A 19,827-nucleotide genomic window follows, 5' to 3' on the forward strand; every position below is an offset into this window, starting at 1 on the left:
TTTTCTTCATACTTTTGCACTAAGACACCTAGTTAAGCACCTTCACTTTGGAGCTGAGGTCTATTGGAGCTTGTTTTGAGGTCTTGGCATTGGTTTTGGTCCAAAATTGTTACTGAAGTTGCTGTCTTGGTCTTGTTCTTCAAGGGTAAGCCCATAGCCCTTTTAAAGTTTTGTTTTGGTTAAGTCTTTTACCACCTTTGCATGCTATTTAAAGGCTGGTTTTAGCCTCTCAGTAACTCTGATTTTAAGGCTTTATATGTTGGTTTGAACCTTGTGGGGTTAGGGGGGGTGGTCCCTCTATTTTGCTCTTTGGCTTGTTAAGCCTTTTGAGCCATCTTCGTTAGTTTTTGGAGCCATCTCATTTTGGACTTTTAACCACTGAAACTCAGAGGAATTTCAGTGGTAAAAACTTGCTCTTGTGGTCCAAAATAGGAGGGGGTGGTCCTCCTCTCCTTTTGTCTTGCTTGTATGCCTTGTTGGCCTCATACATGAGCATGTATTTCTCTCATTTGCTAGCTTAGTCCAAGCATGTTTTTGTGACTTTTTGGACCTGCCATAATTCTGTTTTGGGTTGGTTTGATCATTGGTTTCTTGCATCTTATACTTGTAGTGTAATCCTACTTGTTGGCCTAACATGCATCATGCTTTATGCCTTTTATTCTAGCTCATGTTAGCTCCATTCCAGCATGTTTTTGGCATTGTTTTAGCATGCTTAAACTCTGTTCCAAGTGGTCTTGGTCATTTATGGCTTGCTTTGTATAGCTATGGCATAGTTGGCTTCACTAGTCTTGAGTTTTGAGGCCCTTAGCATGCTATATTTGTGATGTGTGCATGATATGGCATCATTTGGTAGGTAATTTCAAAGCTTATATCTTTGCCATACTTCCACTTAAATCACTCTTTCAATGCTTTTGAAAAGTTGAGCATTATGCCTTATTTGTGAGCCAATACATGAGCTTATTTTTCTTGCCATCTATGCTACAAATCTAGCACGTTTTTGCCACTATTTTGACCTGCCTTAGATCTATTTTGAATGGTTAGGGTCATTTGAGCATTGCTTAGTATGGTTGTAGTGTAAAAGGCCTTGACTAGCTTTGAGTTTTGGGGCCTTTAACATATTGTGTATGTGATGTTTGCATGGTATGACACCATTTGGCATGTAATTTCAGTGTATATAGTGTAGTCACACTCTCATACACTTCACTTCTTCATAACTTTTGAGGGTTGTGTATCATGCCTTGCTCATAGGTCAATACGTATGCATGCTTGTCTAAGCTTTTGGGCCACCATTTCAACATGTTTTGGCCTTTACTTTGGCATGGTTGAGCTCTGTCCATGGCTGGTTTGGTTGTTTAGGGTATGTATTGCATACTTCTTGGGTAGTGCTCTTTACTAGCCTTATGCTTTAGGCCTTCTACTATGCCTTACTTGTGATGTTTATGTGATATGGCATCATTAAACACATAATTTTAGAGCATATAGCCTTGTCATACTCTCATGTTTATCACTCTTTAATTGTGTTTAAGAGTTGTGCCCTTATGCCTTGTTGGTGAGTCAAGGCATGAACATCACTTGCTTGTTTTTCATGCTATCATTTTAGAGCATTTTGGCCATTGTCTTGGCATGCATGAGGCCTGTTTAGGGCTGGTTTAGTCCATTGAGCATTGTATTGCATAGCCTTAGTGTTGTGTACTTCACTAACTTTAATGCTTAAGGACTCTAGTATGCCATACTTGTGTTGTTTGCATGATATGTCACCGTTTGGCATATGATTTTAGTGCTTGTACCTCTGTCATGCTCTCATATATGTCACTCTTTCAATGTGTTTGAAAGTTAAGCTTTATGCCTTGCCTGTAAGCAAATGAGTGAGCATGCATTTCTTGTCTTTCGTGCCTAAGTTTTGGTGTGTATTGGCCACTGTTTTGGAGTATCTTAGGTCTGTCCATAGTTGACTTCACCATTTGAAATTGATATTGCATGCCTCATGTGTAATACATTTCACTAGCTTTGATGCCTTAGCTTCTAAACATGTTATGCATGCATTGTTTAACTGATAGCGTCTTGTGCATGCCACTTTAGCATTGAAAGATAAGCATCTTGTTTGCATTGCATTGTGTTTGGAGCGAACGTTAATCCAAACATAAGGAATGTGGCACATTTCATACTCAAAGTGATGAAACGAGTTGCGTTTCTTGGTCGCCAACCCTCTTGATCATGCATGATAGAGGCGGAGGCTCTTATGTGTTGTTTGTGCATTCACTAATATTGTACGAGCTTGGCTCTTTGGCCATCATGCATTGAGATGCGTGATTGGTGGCTTAAGAGTCAAGTACTACGCTTCTTCGAGCTTGAGAAATGATAAGGAGAGTAGTTGCACACACATTTCCTTGTAAATGCATTGTTGTGCCTTTGTTGATCTCTGTTGCAGCAAAGTTGAGGTTCTGGAAAGGAAAGTGGCCAGCCGGCCACTTGCACTAGCCTACCGACCATTTGAAGTGGCCAGCCGGCCAGTTGAGGTGGCCTGCCAACCAGTTGAAATGGTTGGTCGGCCACTTGCAGCAAAATTGTCCAGAATGCTCCTGTTTTGAGGCAGATGCAACCTGAAAGTGCGTTCGATGTTCTGAGGTCACCGCGAGTGCAAACAAAGACAACTTATGGCATGGCAATGCATTTCTGGGTGAAGCAAACCGAGCATGCATATCTCCCTCCCCTCGAGGCCATTTTAACTGCTTTGTTTAGTTAGTTAATTTTGTCGGTTTTTGTAATTAATTAGTTGATGTGCTTAGCTAATTTTAATTCATCTTTGTACTATTCTAATTAGATTAGCATAGCTAGTTTCAATTTGATTCGTAATTAGTTAGCTAGAGTTAGTTAATTAATTGGTTTGTAATAGTTAGTTTAATTAGTGTAGCTAATTAGCTTTCATTTCATTCGGATCCTCCGTCGTGAGGACAAATGTTGTAATAAGTGTGCGTGAGTGTGTGAATGTGTTCCAACCCCACGTCTTTCTCCCTTTTATTTATCAGCTTTTGATGGTTAGTTTTAAGGCATGTTTCAATTAGCATACTTATGCTTTGCATGTGTGCATCATTCATTTGTATTGCATGCACCGAGCTCGGTGCATCATTCAAACTGCATTGAATTTCAATACTTTCTTGAATATGTGTTTCAAAGCATGTTATCGAGTGTTGCATTCATATGCCATCTTAGAATAGCTGAGCCTATTTTAGTTACATTTTTGCATGTGTTGCATTAGGCATCTTAACATAGCTAGGATCATGCATGATTTCTAACTAGCTTCTGTTTTAGCTCGGAGTACACTGTAAGTGTTTACGCTTTAGCATACTTGCATGAGTGTGAGTGTTACCATGTTAGCATGCTTGCCATGAGGTTATTTGCTTAAGTGTTTAACTGCATGAATGCCTGTGGATGAATGCTTCATTACTTGAATTGGAGCAATTCGTTAAAAATGTGAGTTTTAAGCCCACTTGAAGTGGCAAATCATCATGTTTTAAGCCCACCTTGTTTGGTGGCAAATCCGCGTTTTAGTTTACTTGCGAGTAGCATCTTCAAACCACTTTCGAAAAACAAGCATGAGATGTTTTGTTCCAAATCGAGCGATTTAGTATATACTTGTGTGTTGTGCATCAGATAGTAAGTTAGCTAATAATCAAACAAGAACACATGTGTTTTCAAAAACAACATATCATGTTAGTAGAGGCCGATCCTTTGATCAGGCGAGCAGGGGGTGCTCATTTCATGACCTTCCCTCCTCGTACCCAAGTTCCCGAGCCGAGGCAACTTTGGTGATGACGGACACGTGACCTTTAGCACAGGTCAGGGTTTCCTAAATTTTCCAAAACAAAATATTTAGGTGGCGACTCTGAAATCTGGTAAAGTAGTCCATGTTTGGCGTTTTTTGTTTAAAATCGATTTTCCAAAATGATTTGCCGGATTTGGACTATTTGGTGATTTATCAATCTTAAATTGCACTTTGTAAGATCAAATTCAGAACCGTGATAGGAGTCCGAACTGTAGTAACTATGAACCCAATTCGCACCCTCTCCGAAAGGGGGGGCTACGTGGAGAGAGTTTCGGCACAGTCTACACTATTGCTTCAATCTTTTGAGGATCAACTGAAATTCCCTTTTTATCAATCACATGCCCAAACAATGTTACACTAGTTAGCCAAAACTCACACTTTTTTAATTTTCTAAACAACTTTTTATCTCTAAGAGTTTAGAGGATCAATCCCAAATGTTGTTTATGTTCCTCCACACTTTTAGAGTAGCTATGAATATCATCAATGAAGATTATAACAAATTCATCCAAACAAGGCTTGAAAATTTAGTTCGTTAGATCCATGAATGCTGCGGGTGCATTAGTAACTCCGAAAGGCATAACAAAAAATTCGTAGTGGCCATACCTTGTTCTAAAAGCTGTCTTTTCTACATTCTCGGCCTTGACCTTGAGTCGGTGGTAGCCTGATCTGAGATCTATCTTGGAAAAGACTTGTGCCCTTTGCAACTGATCAAATAAGTCATCAATTCTGGGCAACGGGTATTTGTTCTTGATTGTCACCTTCTTCAGCTCCTTAAAATCAATGCATAGACGTAGCATTTCATCTTTCTTTTTGACAAACAATACTGGTGCATCCCATGGTGATGTGCTGGGTCTGATGAAGCCTTTATCCAGTAAGTCTTGCAACTGAATTTTCAATTCCTTCAATTCTGTGGGCGACATTCTATAAGGAGTTTTGGAGATAGGCTGAGTTTCTGGTACCACATCATAGTAAACTTAATTTTCCTATCAATTAAGTTGCCCATCATAAAACATATCTAGGAATTCTTGTACCATTGGAATACTATCCAAATTAACATCAGATTCTTGAACAATCAAGACACTGTACAATTAGCCCCGACACCATTTTTTCAATAACTGGTTGGCTTTCATGGATGAAATGAGATACGATGGGGGTACTACTCCATTCCCTTGATAAGAGAATAGAAAATTCTCCTTGATTGGGTGGTTGAAATGTGACACTTTTTGATACACAGTCAATAATAGCATAGTTTGTTGACAACCAATCCATTCCCAAAATTGCATCGAAATGATTCATATCAATAGATAATAAATCTTTAGTCAAGCTAGCACTCCCAACTAATATATCACAATCTCAATAAATAAATGTACAAATCATGAATTCACCAGATGATGTAGACTGACACTGATAATAAACAATCCAAAGGTTTTGGTTATTTATTCAGCTTACTCACAAACTTACTAGATATGAATGAATGTGTAGAACTCGAATCTATCAAAATATAAGCATCTCGAGCACAAATTAAGAGTGTACCTGACACCATTGATTCAGTATTTTGAGGATCGCCTAGGACAAGTGCAAAAACTCTGCCTTGTCTCACTAGTTTTTTCCCCGTGTTAGCCTTAGTGCTTGGTTTCTAAACTGTCCCGGATGAACTACTTGCACTCCTTTACTTGGCTTTAGGACAGTCCTTGACTTGATGTCCCATTTGCCCGCATTCAAAGCATACTCATGTATCTCGACGATATTGCAAAATGATTTTTAGTGCATTCCCAACATGTTTTGCTATTCTGACTTGAACTGCTAGTGCTTCCTGTGTTTGGCCTTTTGATCGGTGGATTACTCGACCCTTTCTTAACACTAAAACCTTGCTTCTTGCTGAACCATTCCTTCAATTTCTATTCATCTTTGGCATTTTGTTCAACCATCAGTGCTTTGTCTAGAACTTCTGTATAAGTTGGCAATTGGAAGATGTTCATTTTATCTTTAATTGGCCCTTTCAATTCCTCCTCAAACTTTCTTTCTTTGTTGTAGTCAGTGTTCACCATGTGTAGGGCGAACCTTGCCAATTTAGTGAACTTTGCATCATACTCTGAAACAGTGCCTCCTTACTTTAATGCTTGGAACTCTGCAACCTTTCTGTCTTTGGTGGATTGAGGAAAATATTTATTGTAAAAGACTTCTAGGAAATAGTTCCAAGTAATACCTTCATGTTGACGCTTCACTAACGTCCACCACCTGTGTGCCTCTTTTTTAGAGTGAATGTAGCAAGTGTCACCTTATGTGTCTTGGTACATGGGAAGACTTCAAAAAATTTCTCAATTTCCAACACCTAAGCCTCTACCTTCAGCGGATTTATACCTCTCTTCAATTGGGTCGATTTCATCTTCTTATATTCTTTGATTAGTGCCATTGTTGCTTGGTTTGGAAAACCCATCTGCAACAGCATCGGCTGCTGCAGTAGTTGTTGTTACTGCTATGGTTGTGGTTGTGGTAGCTGTTCTTGATTTCTTTGTCTTAGTGCCTCTACTACTTCCACTACTCATTCTAACATTCAAGTCTATTCATACGGCTAGTAGAGGATTCTCCTTTTTCTCTTACCATGGTGCTATGTACATAAAACATGAGTTAAACATGTATAAATATGCACATGATGCTTCAAATAGCATATAAGATGCACACATCATTACAAACATTCCATATGAATGCATTCCTAAAAATCTTCTAGGGAATCCTATGCTCTAAAGGATTGTGTGTGTGTGTGTGTGTGTACAAACTTGTGCTCTGATACCACTCTGTCACAACCCCATTCCACAGGATAGTAACCATGACTGGCCAGTAGTGTCTGACTACCAAAGGCCTAACAAGAGGAGACAAGACTGAACTATAACCTTGGGGCTTATGCGGAATAAATTATTCATTATATTAATCCAAAATCCATTCAGAGCATGTGCATAAGTATGATGAAAACAAAACAAACATACTTCTTATTTATTTGTCTTGATCTTTACATGTTCAAGGAACAAAAGAAAAGAGTACAACATCAAAAAACGTCTTTACAAAACTATTGACATATAGACAAAACTCAAGTTCCAAGGTTACAACTTCTCAAAAGACACAAAAAAAGAAGAAAAAAGGGTTCTAATGCGACTCTTCCTCGTGTCCTTATTCTTCTTCTTTACCTACATACATATAAGGGAGAGGGGTGTGCCATTGCCCAATGAAAAATAACAAAGGAAGGCAGTAAATGAATGAACATTGAAAGCTTTAAACATTCTTTTAAAATAACATATAAGTTTGAACAAGGCAAAATATAGCTTTGCTTGCGAACAAAATACATAATGATGAGCATTTCAAGGATTACAAGGTGCTTAACTGACCCGGGTATCGGCTACACGTAACAAGATGAGCTTGGCCATAATACATGATTAGATATTCCCCCAATTGTGGGACATGATCCAAGAATGCCATCTAAATACATGATAAAAGAGTATAAATGTTCATTCATAACAAAATATATCAAAGCTTGTAAACATAATCAGGTTTTGCATTAAAAGCATAATTTGATAAACGTAGCGTTACTGAATTACTACTCACAAATAGATGGGTTTAACGAGGTGTTCCTTTATTCCAAAGCTTGACCTATACAAAACAATAGCATACATTGAAACACTTGCCTAATCGAGAAGCTTAATATGTCGAATACTTAACTTTGTTTAATGTTTCCAAAATTTCTTTCATCTCTTCATTGTTTTCCTATGCTTAGTTTAATATTTTTTAATTATTTTCTTAGCAAGAAATGAAAGGTAACTAAGTAAGGAAAGAAATTCGCATGAAACGGTTAGAAAGAAAGTGAGCAGCCTTCACTCATTTAAACATATTTTTTTTCTATACTTAGAATTTGAATGAGAGACCACCACCATTTAGACTTCCGAGGCTTGATTTTAAACTCAAGAATCACCTAAAATAGAGTCCGAATGAGAGAGATATGCTTATTTGAAGTTGCAAGGTATAAATTGAAACAGGGTTGGCCGCACGTGCGCTCATCTTGGCCACTCGTGCGGTGGCTGGGACACTCGAGCAGTGGAATTGGCCGCTCGAGCAGTGGGTCAAGACAAGCATGAACGAAACCTGGACTATTCTTTGAGTTCCAAAGCTTCTTAACTTGATTTTCTTCATTTTCAAGTCCCAAAACATGATATCTAAGGTCCAAATATATAGATAAATAATGCATAGCTCATGGAAAAATAGTTTTATACATTAAATTCAAAGTATCATGAAACAATTCATAGATTTTGTTAAGAAATTCGACACTTCTTCTCTTTATTACAATCCTCCATTTTCATCTTTTCAAACATGGATTAAACTCTCAAAAATCATCAAAACTAAAGGGAAATATGCAATTATTACTTTTTATGCTTCAAAAACATCAAGAACAAGATCAAATCAATCAAACCTAGAATTCTCATAGTTGTTCTTCCTCTTAGTTCCATTCTTTTCCTTGTTTTCCATTTCTAGTCCAAATTAATCCTAGTTTCTTCTTAATTCTTTATGCTAGGGAGGTCTATTATAAGTTTTGGGTAGAAATCTTACCTTAGAGTTGTTAAGGATTGAGTTTTGGTGCAATTCTTTGAGCCTCTTTTCTTTCCTCCCTTCTTTCTCTTTTTATTCATTTCCTTCTCCTTTGTCTCTAGGTTCTTCCCTGAATTTCCAGCAAGTTTTCCCTTTTGTTTGATTTGGGAACGCAAGTTTTTACTTGGTGTGGTTGGGGCAATAGTTGTAAGTTTCCCTAATTAGTTAATCTTCTTACTTTGGCCTAATTAACTGGGTTTAGGACTAAGAAATCTAATCTTATCCTAATTATACTTTACTTAGTTAATCCAAATTAAGTTCACTAATCATACTTAACTATCTCTAATCCTAATTAGCAAAATAACAAATAACATGAAATGGACAAGCACATTAGACCAAGGTCCTTAAGCTCCTCAATTAAGGCTAAAGCATTTCCTATGATTCTTAAATCAAGTTCTAAGGTATCCCCTAACTCAAAGCATAGAACAAACAAAATTTTCCTAAGTTTAGGATTTTAAACTAACTCATCTTCTATTAAGTCCTAGTTCAAATAAGTAAACATTTAACACAAAGTCAATATACATGAATGACATGATATGGATATGCATGAAAGGTTGGTTGTCACATGGGTAGTGCACTTCTCAGATTGCCTGAGCTTCCAATAATCTCTCTACTTCTTCCTCTACAGTTTCCACATGGACCAAAGTAGGTCTTCTAGCTCTCTAGATTATGAGTTTAGTCGACCTATCCACGTTGAGCTTATGACAGTTCACCTCGAGGCTAATCCGTAGCGTCTCATAATGTGTCCAGGTGAACACCTCCATGTTTTGCCTCAAAAAGGTCTCTAACTTCCTTTCCACCTCTTCGACTAAATTGGTACCGAGGAGAAAGTATCGCTCTTCATCTTCTTCTTTTACCAAAATCTTTTTCAAAGGTCCCTAGCTCTTCTCGGTAGGTTCTTTGTTGACATCGTCCAAGACCTCTTGGTTTTTGCCTTCCACTTCGGCTGTCTCTGCTTCTCTAATGTTACAGGTATACTTCATCACTGCCATGGAGTAGTTCTTTGCTCGAACCTAATCATTTCTTCAATCTCAAACTTCATTGGGAGTCGTAGTAGCTGATATAAGGTTGAGGGGACAACCTTTATGGTATGCAACCAAGGTCTCCCCGAGGATGATGTTGTATGGACAAGGCAAATCAATCACAGTAAATTCCTTCGCTATGGTCTTTGTTCCTGCCTGAATCTCCAAACGCGTGGTTCCCACAAGCCACGGCGACGTTCCATTAAATCAGACCATAGGGCTATTGGATTGCTCCAAGTCATCCTTGTGAAGGTCGAACTCTTTGTAGCATCTGACGTACATAATGTCATAAGAGCTGCCTTGGTCAATAAGTATCCTTCTTACCTGGCACTCTCTAATCTTCAAGGTCACTACCAAAGCATCGTTATGTGGATCCTAGACCACCTCTAAGTCTTTGTCCATAAAAGTGATTGTCATCCCCCGACTTCCTTTCGTTCAGGGCCTCTTTAGTTAAACTTGGAAGACAAGCTACATATGTCTCTCTTTTTGCATTTCTCCCCAGATCTCATTTGCCCTTGGATTGGATCACGTTGATAGCCCGTGGTCCATTTGCTTATGGCACTAGAGGTATGGTGGTGCTGTCGGCTCCTAGACCAGTTTCGCCTGTTCCTCTCTCATCTTCTCCCCATCTACCAAGTCCATCAGGTGTCCTTTCTTGACAAGGTCCTTTAGATGTTGCTTCAGAGCCCGACATCCTTATGTCATGTGCCCTTGCTCATCGTGGTAAGCACAATTCTTCATAGGGAATCTGTCCATAAACTCCCTTGGAGTTTTCTGCGGTGGCTTGAAGTAAGGCTAGTTTTTTATTCTATTCAAGATCCTATAGATCGGGATCTTGAAGACTGTGCTCATGGCCTGCATGGCCTTTAATCTCGACTTCGGCCTATCAGTGCTAGCACCTCTTCAGCTACGCTTTAATGAGCCATTTCACTTCTCCTGTTTTACCGTGTTTAGGGTTGTGCAAAATACCACCCAATTCGCTAAAACAGCACCGATCCGCATCAATCTGCACCACTCTAACTACTAATCGCGGTTTAAACTTTAAAATTTATAATCCGCCAACTGAACCGCTCCGCTCCGTTGGAGTTAACACATATATATTTTTTAACCTCCAATGAAATATCAATGTAAAAATCAGTGTGAGAGAGATTTAAGATATAAAATTTATTACAAATTAGTAGTTATGTATATGAAACATATTATGTAAAATTATTATATGCTATATATCTAAAAAATATTATACAAATTAGTGCTATATATTATGCAAATGTATGATAATTAGTTAGAATATTCTTCAATCTGCTAATCTACCAAAAATTGCCCAAATCGCAATTTGTCAATCCGCTCATCCGCCAACCCGCTATTCGGTTTATAATTTTACTCTTAAACCACTCAAACCGCATCGCACACACCCCTAACTGTACTATCTTTCTTTGCTTTCTTGTTCCCTTCTACCCTGGTATACTTCTTAATCCTCGCCATCAGATCCTCCTTGTTTTTCGAGAGGGTCTTTGCAAGAGATTGTCGAAGTGGGAAATCGTTCTCTAAGCCATTTTTAAAAGACACGACATCTAGCTTCTGGTTGCATGCTGGAATCCAATTGTATACCTCATAACACCTCTTGGTGTAAGCCCTATGGCTTTTGCCATCATCAATCTTCAATGCCAATAGGGAATCAACTCTTAAAGGCAGCAATCTGTTGGTAATAAACCTGGCCACAAATATCTCGACCAGGCTTTCCCAACTCTTGATTGATCCCTTCAGCAACTTGAGGAACCAATATGATGTTATTTCCCTAAACGTTGACGGGAACACCTTACACAATAACTGTTTGTTCCCACTCCATAAAGACATTGCATTTAAGTATAACATGGAAGTTAGGGTTGGACTTACCATCATAGGTCTAGGACCTCGGCATGGTGAATCTCTTGGATGCTTCGAATGTGTCCAATTCAATTGAGAATGATGACTTTGGCTGTGCGGTGGATATCATCTCGGCACCGTTTCTTTTCCTTTGGAGGTAATCTCGCAAGCCCTCATTCACTCTTCTAAGAGCTCGGCTATCAACCGACTTTAATCTCTTTGGTGTGCTGTTTTCCATATTGGGATGTGTATTCTTGGACTTCTCAATGTCTATTATCTTGTTGAGGTAAAGGCCCTGTCCGTTAACCTACCGAGATCTTTTGATCTGTGTCCTTTTGGTTTTCTGAGAATCTGCACTTCGTGATTTTGTTCGTCCTGTGTTCGGTGATCGCAAGTTCGAATTCATAAATCTCTTTTCGTGCTAGGAAAAGGTTGGCACTGTTATCTGTTCTTCCTTCTGGACGCCGATGTTTACGATAGGAGTTGGTGTGGCCTGTAATGGAAACGCTGGATACATCACCTTGTTTTGCATCATAAAGTTCCACAGTTTGCAGGTCTATCAGCTTGTTTGCCAGGTCCTTCATCTCATCATCCTTTCACAGTCATCGATCCTTCATCTCATCATCCCTTCACAATCATCTATCCTTCCAAACTTGGAAATCACTCTCATTGTAGTACTCCTCTTGGTTGCCCCTCATCGGGCCACTACGGCTCTTGGCAGATTGTTTGTTTCTAGATCCACCTCTTGTACTTCGTCATTGTTTTCTCCTTCGATGTTTAGATCGATGTACTCATCATTCTTACTATGCATGTCGTCCCCAATTCTCACTTCTTGTTTGGCGTTGGCCATCTATTCTAACTAAGTTCCCATAGATGGCACCAAATAAATTGTGGGTGTTGATTTTGACCTCACAACCAATCAAATCTCCCTGCCAAGATCTAGGGAACTCAACTGGAGAGCACACGGAAGAATAGATTAAGCCAAACACCTGCACACAAGAAGATAAGAAATACCACGGTGGCTTTTTCACCCGGGGCCACTCCGACGATTAAGTCAGTTCACAATCTCACAAAGATATTAGCTCAAGCCAACAGTGCCCTCATTCTCTAGAAGTCTTACTTCATTGGACTCTATCCTTTACAAGGATATCAATTATCTAAGACTCCTCCTATTTGTATTAAGATCAACCCTCTCAAGAGTCCAATCTTACCCAAATAGAGAGTTTGTCATTATCTAGGATTCTAGTCCCTCATTTGAACATCTTGGATTCAGATGTGGTTTGACCACACCTCTTTCAATCATAATCACCCATGTGGTAACCACCTAGGCCACATGGACAACTCAAAATTATGTTCCCACAACTGCCCCCAGGTTCTATTACCTTGGCAACTTGAGGTGATAAAACCTATATCATCTAATCTTCCAACATGTTGACTAAACAACATACTGGAGATATTCCTTTGACTGAGATCATGACTCGTCAGCTTCATGAAACAAAGACTCAAATGTCCACTCATCAAAAACCAAGAACCCATAATCAAGACAATCCTTCTTATCCTCATTGTCGGATGTTGGCCATTTATTCTTACTAAGTTCCCTCAAACGGTGCCAAATTGTGGGTGTTGATTTTTGACCTCACAACCAAACAGATCTCCTTGCCAAGATCTAGGGAACTCAGCTGGAAAGCACACGAAAAAATAGATTAAACCAAACACCAACACACAAGAAGATAAGAAATATCATGGTGGCTCGTCCACCTGGGGGCACTACAACGATCAAGTTAGTAACTTATCTCACAAGATATCATCACAATTAAACAACTCACAAACAAAAGCATATCTTAGACCAACTGTGGTGCCTTACTTTTATAGTCAACAGTGCCCTCGTCCCCTAGAAGTATCACTTCATAAGACTCAAACATAACACTTTGTAAACACAAAATTCATAGCTGCAAATAAGACACGAAATAAATGCACAAATAAGTAATTTTATTGATTATAATAAATGGGTACAATCCTCTATAGATTTGCTTTATTACAAAAGAATAGATCCTCTGATTCGATCTTTGAAACGGTTGCAATCCAACGGTTGTAAAAGCTTGTTGTTGAACTAGACAAGTTGATGAATTTTTTCAAGTCTCTGAATGGAAAAACTTGGAGAAGAGAGGCTTAATCGAGGGCTTGAATGGCTTGATCTTGAACGAGTTTCGAATTGATCTCTTTGAAAGGAAAGATCAAATTTGTATTCGTAACTTAAAAGGATTGACACAAGTTTAGAGTGCTTAATAATCCTTCACTTCAAGTTTGAAGAGGTTTAGAGAGAATTTTAAGAAAAAAATTTGACAGAGTCTTGAGATTACTTAGGAATTTGCAAGACCTTAGCAAAATGTCCCTCTCACTTTCTCAATAATGAGAGTCTCTATTTATAGGCTTCAAGAAAGACAAGTTAATCTTGGCAACTCCAAAATTTGATTTTAATTTCCAATAAAAGAGAAATTTGTCTCTGATTTTATAGAAATAATTTGCATTGAAATTTGAATTTGAATTTGACCAAATTGTAACAACATATCTTCATGGCCCCCACACCTTTGGGTTAATCCAATTGTCAAGATGGGTTTACTTTTCTTTTGGTGTGACTCATAATTTAAAATGGGTTGAGGTCCATAATTTTAGTCGGACCCACATCTATTTGAAAATTTTGACCATCTTGATTTTGACTAAGTAAGAAAAATTTATTTGTCTTAATTAATCAAACGATGATTAAATTATCTTAAAATTTTGACGTCTACACACTTATCTTGGACTCTAAGCCAGATAAAAATGATCCAACTTAAGAGTCTCATTTTTATCCAAATAGAGAGTCTCAACTTACTTAGGACTCTTGTCCTCTATCCGACAATCTTGGACTCCGATATTACTGTGCCATATTTCGGCAATACGATAACAACCTTGGTAATATGGTTCATCCAGGTGGCATCTCGGATAATCACCTTGGCCACGTAGGCAGCCTAAAAATATGTTCCCACACTATTAGTTGACAAAATTATTTGAAACTATTTTTGGAAATAATTTTATTTTATTTTATGTTATTTTGTTTTGTTTTGGTTTTTTTTTTTTTTTTTTTGTGTTTTGGTTTTGTTTTTGCAGTTCAAAGTTGTGGAATTAAGTTTGATCCTACCAATAACTAGGAAACTACTTATTCTATTTAATTAATAAATTATTCAAAGTTAAATCAAGAAAATTACATTACTATTATTAATTAGTGATCGGACATTATTATACAAGTTTAAAAATTAGACTCAGTTTTAAGTTGATAATTAATTAAGTATTTAAAGTAACATTCTCTTATATTTTCTCAATTATTAATCAATTATATCATTTACATATCATTTAATTTTAAAAAATAAGTCTATAATATAGATTTTCATATCGTTTTCCTTGCTAATAAGGTATGTTTTGACAAGTTAATTAAAAACGAGATTTTGACTTTTTAAATCACAATTTTTTTTTTATTTTTTACATATATATTTTTTAAAAAATAAATAAATAAGCAACTGTTTTTTAACCCATTTTCCAAAATAAACTTACTAATAACAAAGTCAGATGATGGATAACTTTAATAACCAGGCACGGGGTTTTGTTTTTCCCATCAGCCAAACACCTCCCTAGGGTTTAATCATCTTCAATTTCAACACTACGCCACACAAAAACCCTTACCAGCAGGCACAGCACGGCACAGTGCAGAACAGAAATTCATTCCCACTTTAGTAGAGTCTCTCTACCATGGCCAGCGCCGCCGCCAGATCCTTTTTCCGATCAACTCCCGTCCGGAACGCGGCCGCCAAACTCGCCTCTGAAGCCAAAGCCGCTCGCTCTCCCTTTCGTCCCTCAACCCCAAAACCCCTTTCTCAGCGTATCTTCAGGTAATTAACCATCTCTCTTATCTATAGATACATATATGTGTGTGTGTTCTGATGATTTTGATATTTGAAGGTGTCCAGTTGAAATGAGTGCTTGCGTGGATTCGATGCAACCATTCCACACTGCGACGGCTTCGGCATTGATGACTTCGATGCTCTCGATTTCTCGCCACAGTTGTGGTTGGCTTCCCGAAGGTGATTTGAATTGCTTTCTTCTCTGGGTAAAGCTTGTTTTTAGATTTTACGGATTGATTATCTACACTACACTTTGAATTTTAGCTGAGATGTTTGATTTGATTGGACCCTACTTGTTAACTTGTTGGCTGGTTCAATATTTGTTTGGGTCTATTGTAAGGTGAGTTGGAGATGTGTCCAAATTAGTTTGTTGATGTGAAATGCTACACTGAAAGAGCCTTTGGCATGGTTACTGAAATTGGGATCCTGCATTGGATCGATGAGAGGGTCTCATGGATTGGATTGGATTAGATTAGAGGATATGATCCTAAGATTCTACTTTATTAAAAATAGGTAAAAACGCAAATAAGGATGATGCATATTAAAAATAAGGTAAAAAATCACAAACCCATCCTATTTACGATCCCACCTACGATCCCATGCTATCCTACACGATCCCATATGATTCTACTTGTGATCCTGTTATAGTATCGATTCTAAAACAATTTGGATCATTTTGGCAATTTAGATCCATCCTACGACCTGGATTGCGATTTTAATAAGCATGGTCTTTGAGTGATCTCTTAAAATTAATAGATTGGATTGGACCCAACCTTTCCCTTTTGAGTTTCTTAATTTGGTTGATTTCAGTTTTTACAAAATTGTGAAGTCTGCCTTCTAATAACATGGTCCAAGCATTTCTCTTTACTTTTTTTTGGAGCACATATTTTCAATGAATGTTTTTCCTTCTCTCTCTTTCCATTGCCATTTATTTTATTTCCTTTTTTTTTTTATATTTAAATTCATGCCTCAGAAAAATTAGTTCTGTGTGTCTTTACACTGTGGCTGCAAAGAAACAATGTATAAAGTCGAGGTTGCGGATCCTTAATAGGATGTGTGGAATTCTGCTAGCCGTTCAAAGGAATCTAGGGCACAATCAGTGTTAATAAGTTTGGAGCAATGTTCTGTGAGTAGGATAGGGGAATTATTGGGGCTATATCTTGCCCTTGGTTGCTGAAACTGTTATAACACATCTATTAAAGTGCTGACATTACTTCGGAAATGTACACGACGATTAGAGGTTTTGGATCATAGTTGGTAATATCTTGCTCAAAACTCGCTGAAAAATATCTTGTCCTAGGCTGACATTCAAGCAGGAATTGTTGGTTGGTTTAAAACTTTCTTCTATGGTCCTGTTTGGTATCTGATGCCTTCTTATTCTTGTAAGTCAAAAGCAAGTTTGGTTGGAGTTTAATGAATGGAAATGTCAGGGGGATCCTCTTGTTGGAGCATATTGTGATCATCAATTTCATGCAATTTTTCTTGCGTGTTTTTTTTTCCTCCGGTTTATGGTGACGAATTTGGTTGTATTTTTTTTTACCTTCCCTGTGTCGTCATCCATTTTTATATGTTTGACAAATTAGTTTGTGCTGTAGGTTGCCTGACCAATTCATTTTTTTCTTGATTTAGGTATCTAGCAAAACTTCATAGGATCCTCCTTGATGTCCTTTTCCAACGTTTGAGTTTCGGGTAAGTTAGTATAATGTTGGACTTATCTTAAATCCATTTGAATTGTGAGATTAATATTTTTTTGAGAACACCCTATCATGCAAGTCAGCTTTTGTAATCTTTGTATATGGAGATTGGAGATTTTAGGTTCTTGTCAAGTTAAACATAATTTCTTAATATCTTCTTTAGTATTCTTTTTCATATTCTCTATGGAGATGTGAGATGCTAGGTTATATGACTATATTAGAGTTACATAATGCCCTGGATTTCGATATTGTTCTTTGTTTTCAGCCTTGAAATCAGTTAGCTTTCTGTTTTATTTTTTTATTTCTATCTTTAATTTTTGATGGAGGAGTGCATACTTCTTTGTTCCCTGTTGTAGGCATTGACAAGACTAGATGAAGATGGAGAAGCAAAGATGGAATGATTTTTTAAAATGTTTTGGAGCTTTCGAAGTAGTAGGAACTGTTTGCTTCAATAGATTAGGTGGTTGGCTATATTTCAAGATTAACAGTGAAAACATGAGTTTATGAAAGTAAATTAACAGCTTTAAATGGGAAATGGCCTTTTTGTAGAATTTAGTAAAATGATCCTTGAATTTATTTTTCTTGTGCTGCTATATGATAGGCTCTATTTGTGCTCTTTCTTTCTCTCTTTCACATTTGCTCATTTTGCCTGTGGTATATAAACTTATTTTCAAAGACACAGTGCAACTGTTTCATCTTCAATGCCCTATTTTAACTAAACTGATTGTAAATGAAGGCTTACTAGTTTTCTTTATCAATCAGCTTCAAATGATGATGTGTGATGAATGTTCCGAAGATTGAAGCGAAGTTTTGTTTACAAAAATTCCACATACTAAGACTGTGACAGCTAAGTTAGAGATTTAGAGTGAGCTGCAGAAGAGCTAACTTGGATTTCCTACACCTCCAATCATAAATGAGCTACTACTACTAGATTCTGTTATTCTTCAAGACTCGTGCCTTCATTGTTTGATGTTTGGTGGTTGATATATGTATAGCTGTGTTCAAGTGTCATGTTAATTGCAAAATGTAATTTTGATTTCATTACGTTTCTTGATATTAATAAGATCATTAAAACTTCATACTAATTACTTGTATATGAATCAGCTTGCAATGATGATGTATGATGAATGCCCAAGGGGTTCAAGCTATGTTTCGTTTCGAACCATGTGCGATGGCTGATGAGCTAGACCTAGAATTAGTGAATGAAATGCTTTAGACAATTCTATTCTGGCCTGTGCTTTTCTATTCTTCTAATTTCACTGCTAAAGCTTGGCTTTAGTTCAAATGCTGTGAAAGCATGTAAATGCATGTTTTCATAATCTGTTAGTAGCGACATTTTTGGCTTGATGGTAATGAATCAAAATGAAACATTTTTTTTAGGGTAATTGTTCAATAATCCCGGAGTATGGACACGTGGTATTCCATAAGATTATGATTGGTGGAGAAGGTGGATAAGTGGAGTATTATGTTAGGTGATTGGGGAATATGAGGGGCATATTGAATGATGATTGGTTAGGAAATATAGACACGTGATACTCCAGAGAATATTCAATAATTTCTTTTATTATTATTATTATTATTATTATCATTATTATTATTTGTCTTTTCAATTTATTATCCGAGATAAGATTGTGTATATATTTCTCCATATCTTGCTTTAATAGGAATTTCATGTGCAAGGTTACTTTTTTTATTTAAGGATGGGCCTTGGCACACGCGTAAGGTTGCTCAATTGTGCTATTGGCATTATGGTTTTGAAACACAAAAATAACCTCTTTGCATGTGGAATTTAGTACGTCCGATCCTTTTAGAACTTACAGTAAGGAGAGGGTTTCATGCACTAAATTGCTCAATTTATTATTTATTTTTTAATTTTTTTAAGAGCTGTAAACACTTTCGATTGTTAGCAACTTTTAAGTTGGGAACGAGTTCAAGTCACGAAAATCAACTTTGTATTGAGAAAACTACGGGTATGTTTGGTTTGTGTTTGAGAGATGTGTTTTAGAAATAAAAAGTACAAAAAATTGTTTGGTTTGGTTTTTTTCAAAAGATGTTTTGGAAAATTATTTTGAGAGAGAGTTTTGGAAAAAGTGATTGATTTGATGTGTGTGAGAGAGAAATTTGTTTGAAAAACTTGTTTGGTTTACAAGTTTTGAGAAATTTTTTTGGAAAAATTTGTTTGGTTTCATTACTTTTAAAAACTTATTTGTAGAGAAAATTTTCCAAAAATTTTTCCGAAATTCAAACCAAACGAACCCTACATCTCCAGCTACATCCCCTTGACTACATCCTCTTCATATTTCTTCAAGACTCTACTTCGTGGACTCTACAAGACTCACGACTACGACATCGAATTGTTTGTCTCTGACCAGTTGCTTGGGAAGGGAGAGTAGACAGCCATGTAGGAATGGAGATTCAAGAAAATGGTAGCAGGGCAAGAGCTTCTCATGATCTTCTTCTTATAGAAGAAAGAAAAGTATGGGCCTCTAAGGAGCAGAGTCCAAAACTTTTTGATTGAGGCATTGGGTCAAGAATAGAAGGAGCAAATTCAAAAAAGTAGGATCAAAGCCACAGTTGTAGCAACTAGGAAGGACCAAACCTATTCATGAACTAAGAAGAGGTTAGTTCTATCATACATCTGTAAAGATGAGCAAGTACTAGATGGCCCATAGCCAGTTTTTAACCTATGAAGGGGACTTTTGCCAGCTGTGTGAAGTCCTTGGTGATTTTCTGGAAAGGGATGCCAAAGACAAATTTGTTGAGCCAGTAAATTAGAAAGAAATGTGCTCGTGCTTAGTGGCATATGGGGTTTTCTGGACAGTAGAATAAGCTGTTTCTTGTCAAGATAAACATACTGT

General features: G+C 37.3%; 1 protein-coding gene across 2 annotated transcripts; it reads left to right on the forward strand.

Moving 5' to 3' along the window:
• The first annotated feature begins 14,915 nt into the window (after positions 1-14,915).
• LOC114307355 (protein NUCLEAR FUSION DEFECTIVE 6, mitochondrial) lies at positions 14,916-18,348 on the forward strand. 2 transcript variants are annotated; one of them, XM_028252751.2, is made up of 3 exons: positions 14,916-15,263; positions 15,334-15,455; positions 18,074-18,348. In XM_028252751.2, the coding sequence occupies exons 1-3, from the start codon at positions 15,124-15,126 to the stop codon at positions 18,091-18,093; spliced, it is 282 nt and encodes a 93-aa protein (XP_028108552.1). In that variant the 5' UTR covers positions 14,916-15,123; the 3' UTR covers positions 18,094-18,348. The 2 variants fall into 2 exon arrangements, with proteins under 2 accessions (XP_028108552.1, XP_028108551.1); XM_028252750.2 differs by lacking the exon at positions 18,074-18,348 and adding an exon at positions 17,326-17,585.
• Positions 18,349-19,827: the final 1,479 nt, after the last annotated feature.

Source organism: Camellia sinensis, chromosome 7 (assembly GCF_055761805.1).
Source record: "Camellia sinensis isolate YWXY chromosome 7, ASM5576180v1, whole genome shotgun sequence".
NCBI classification, from domain to species: Eukaryota; Viridiplantae; Streptophyta; class Magnoliopsida; order Ericales; family Theaceae; genus Camellia; species Camellia sinensis.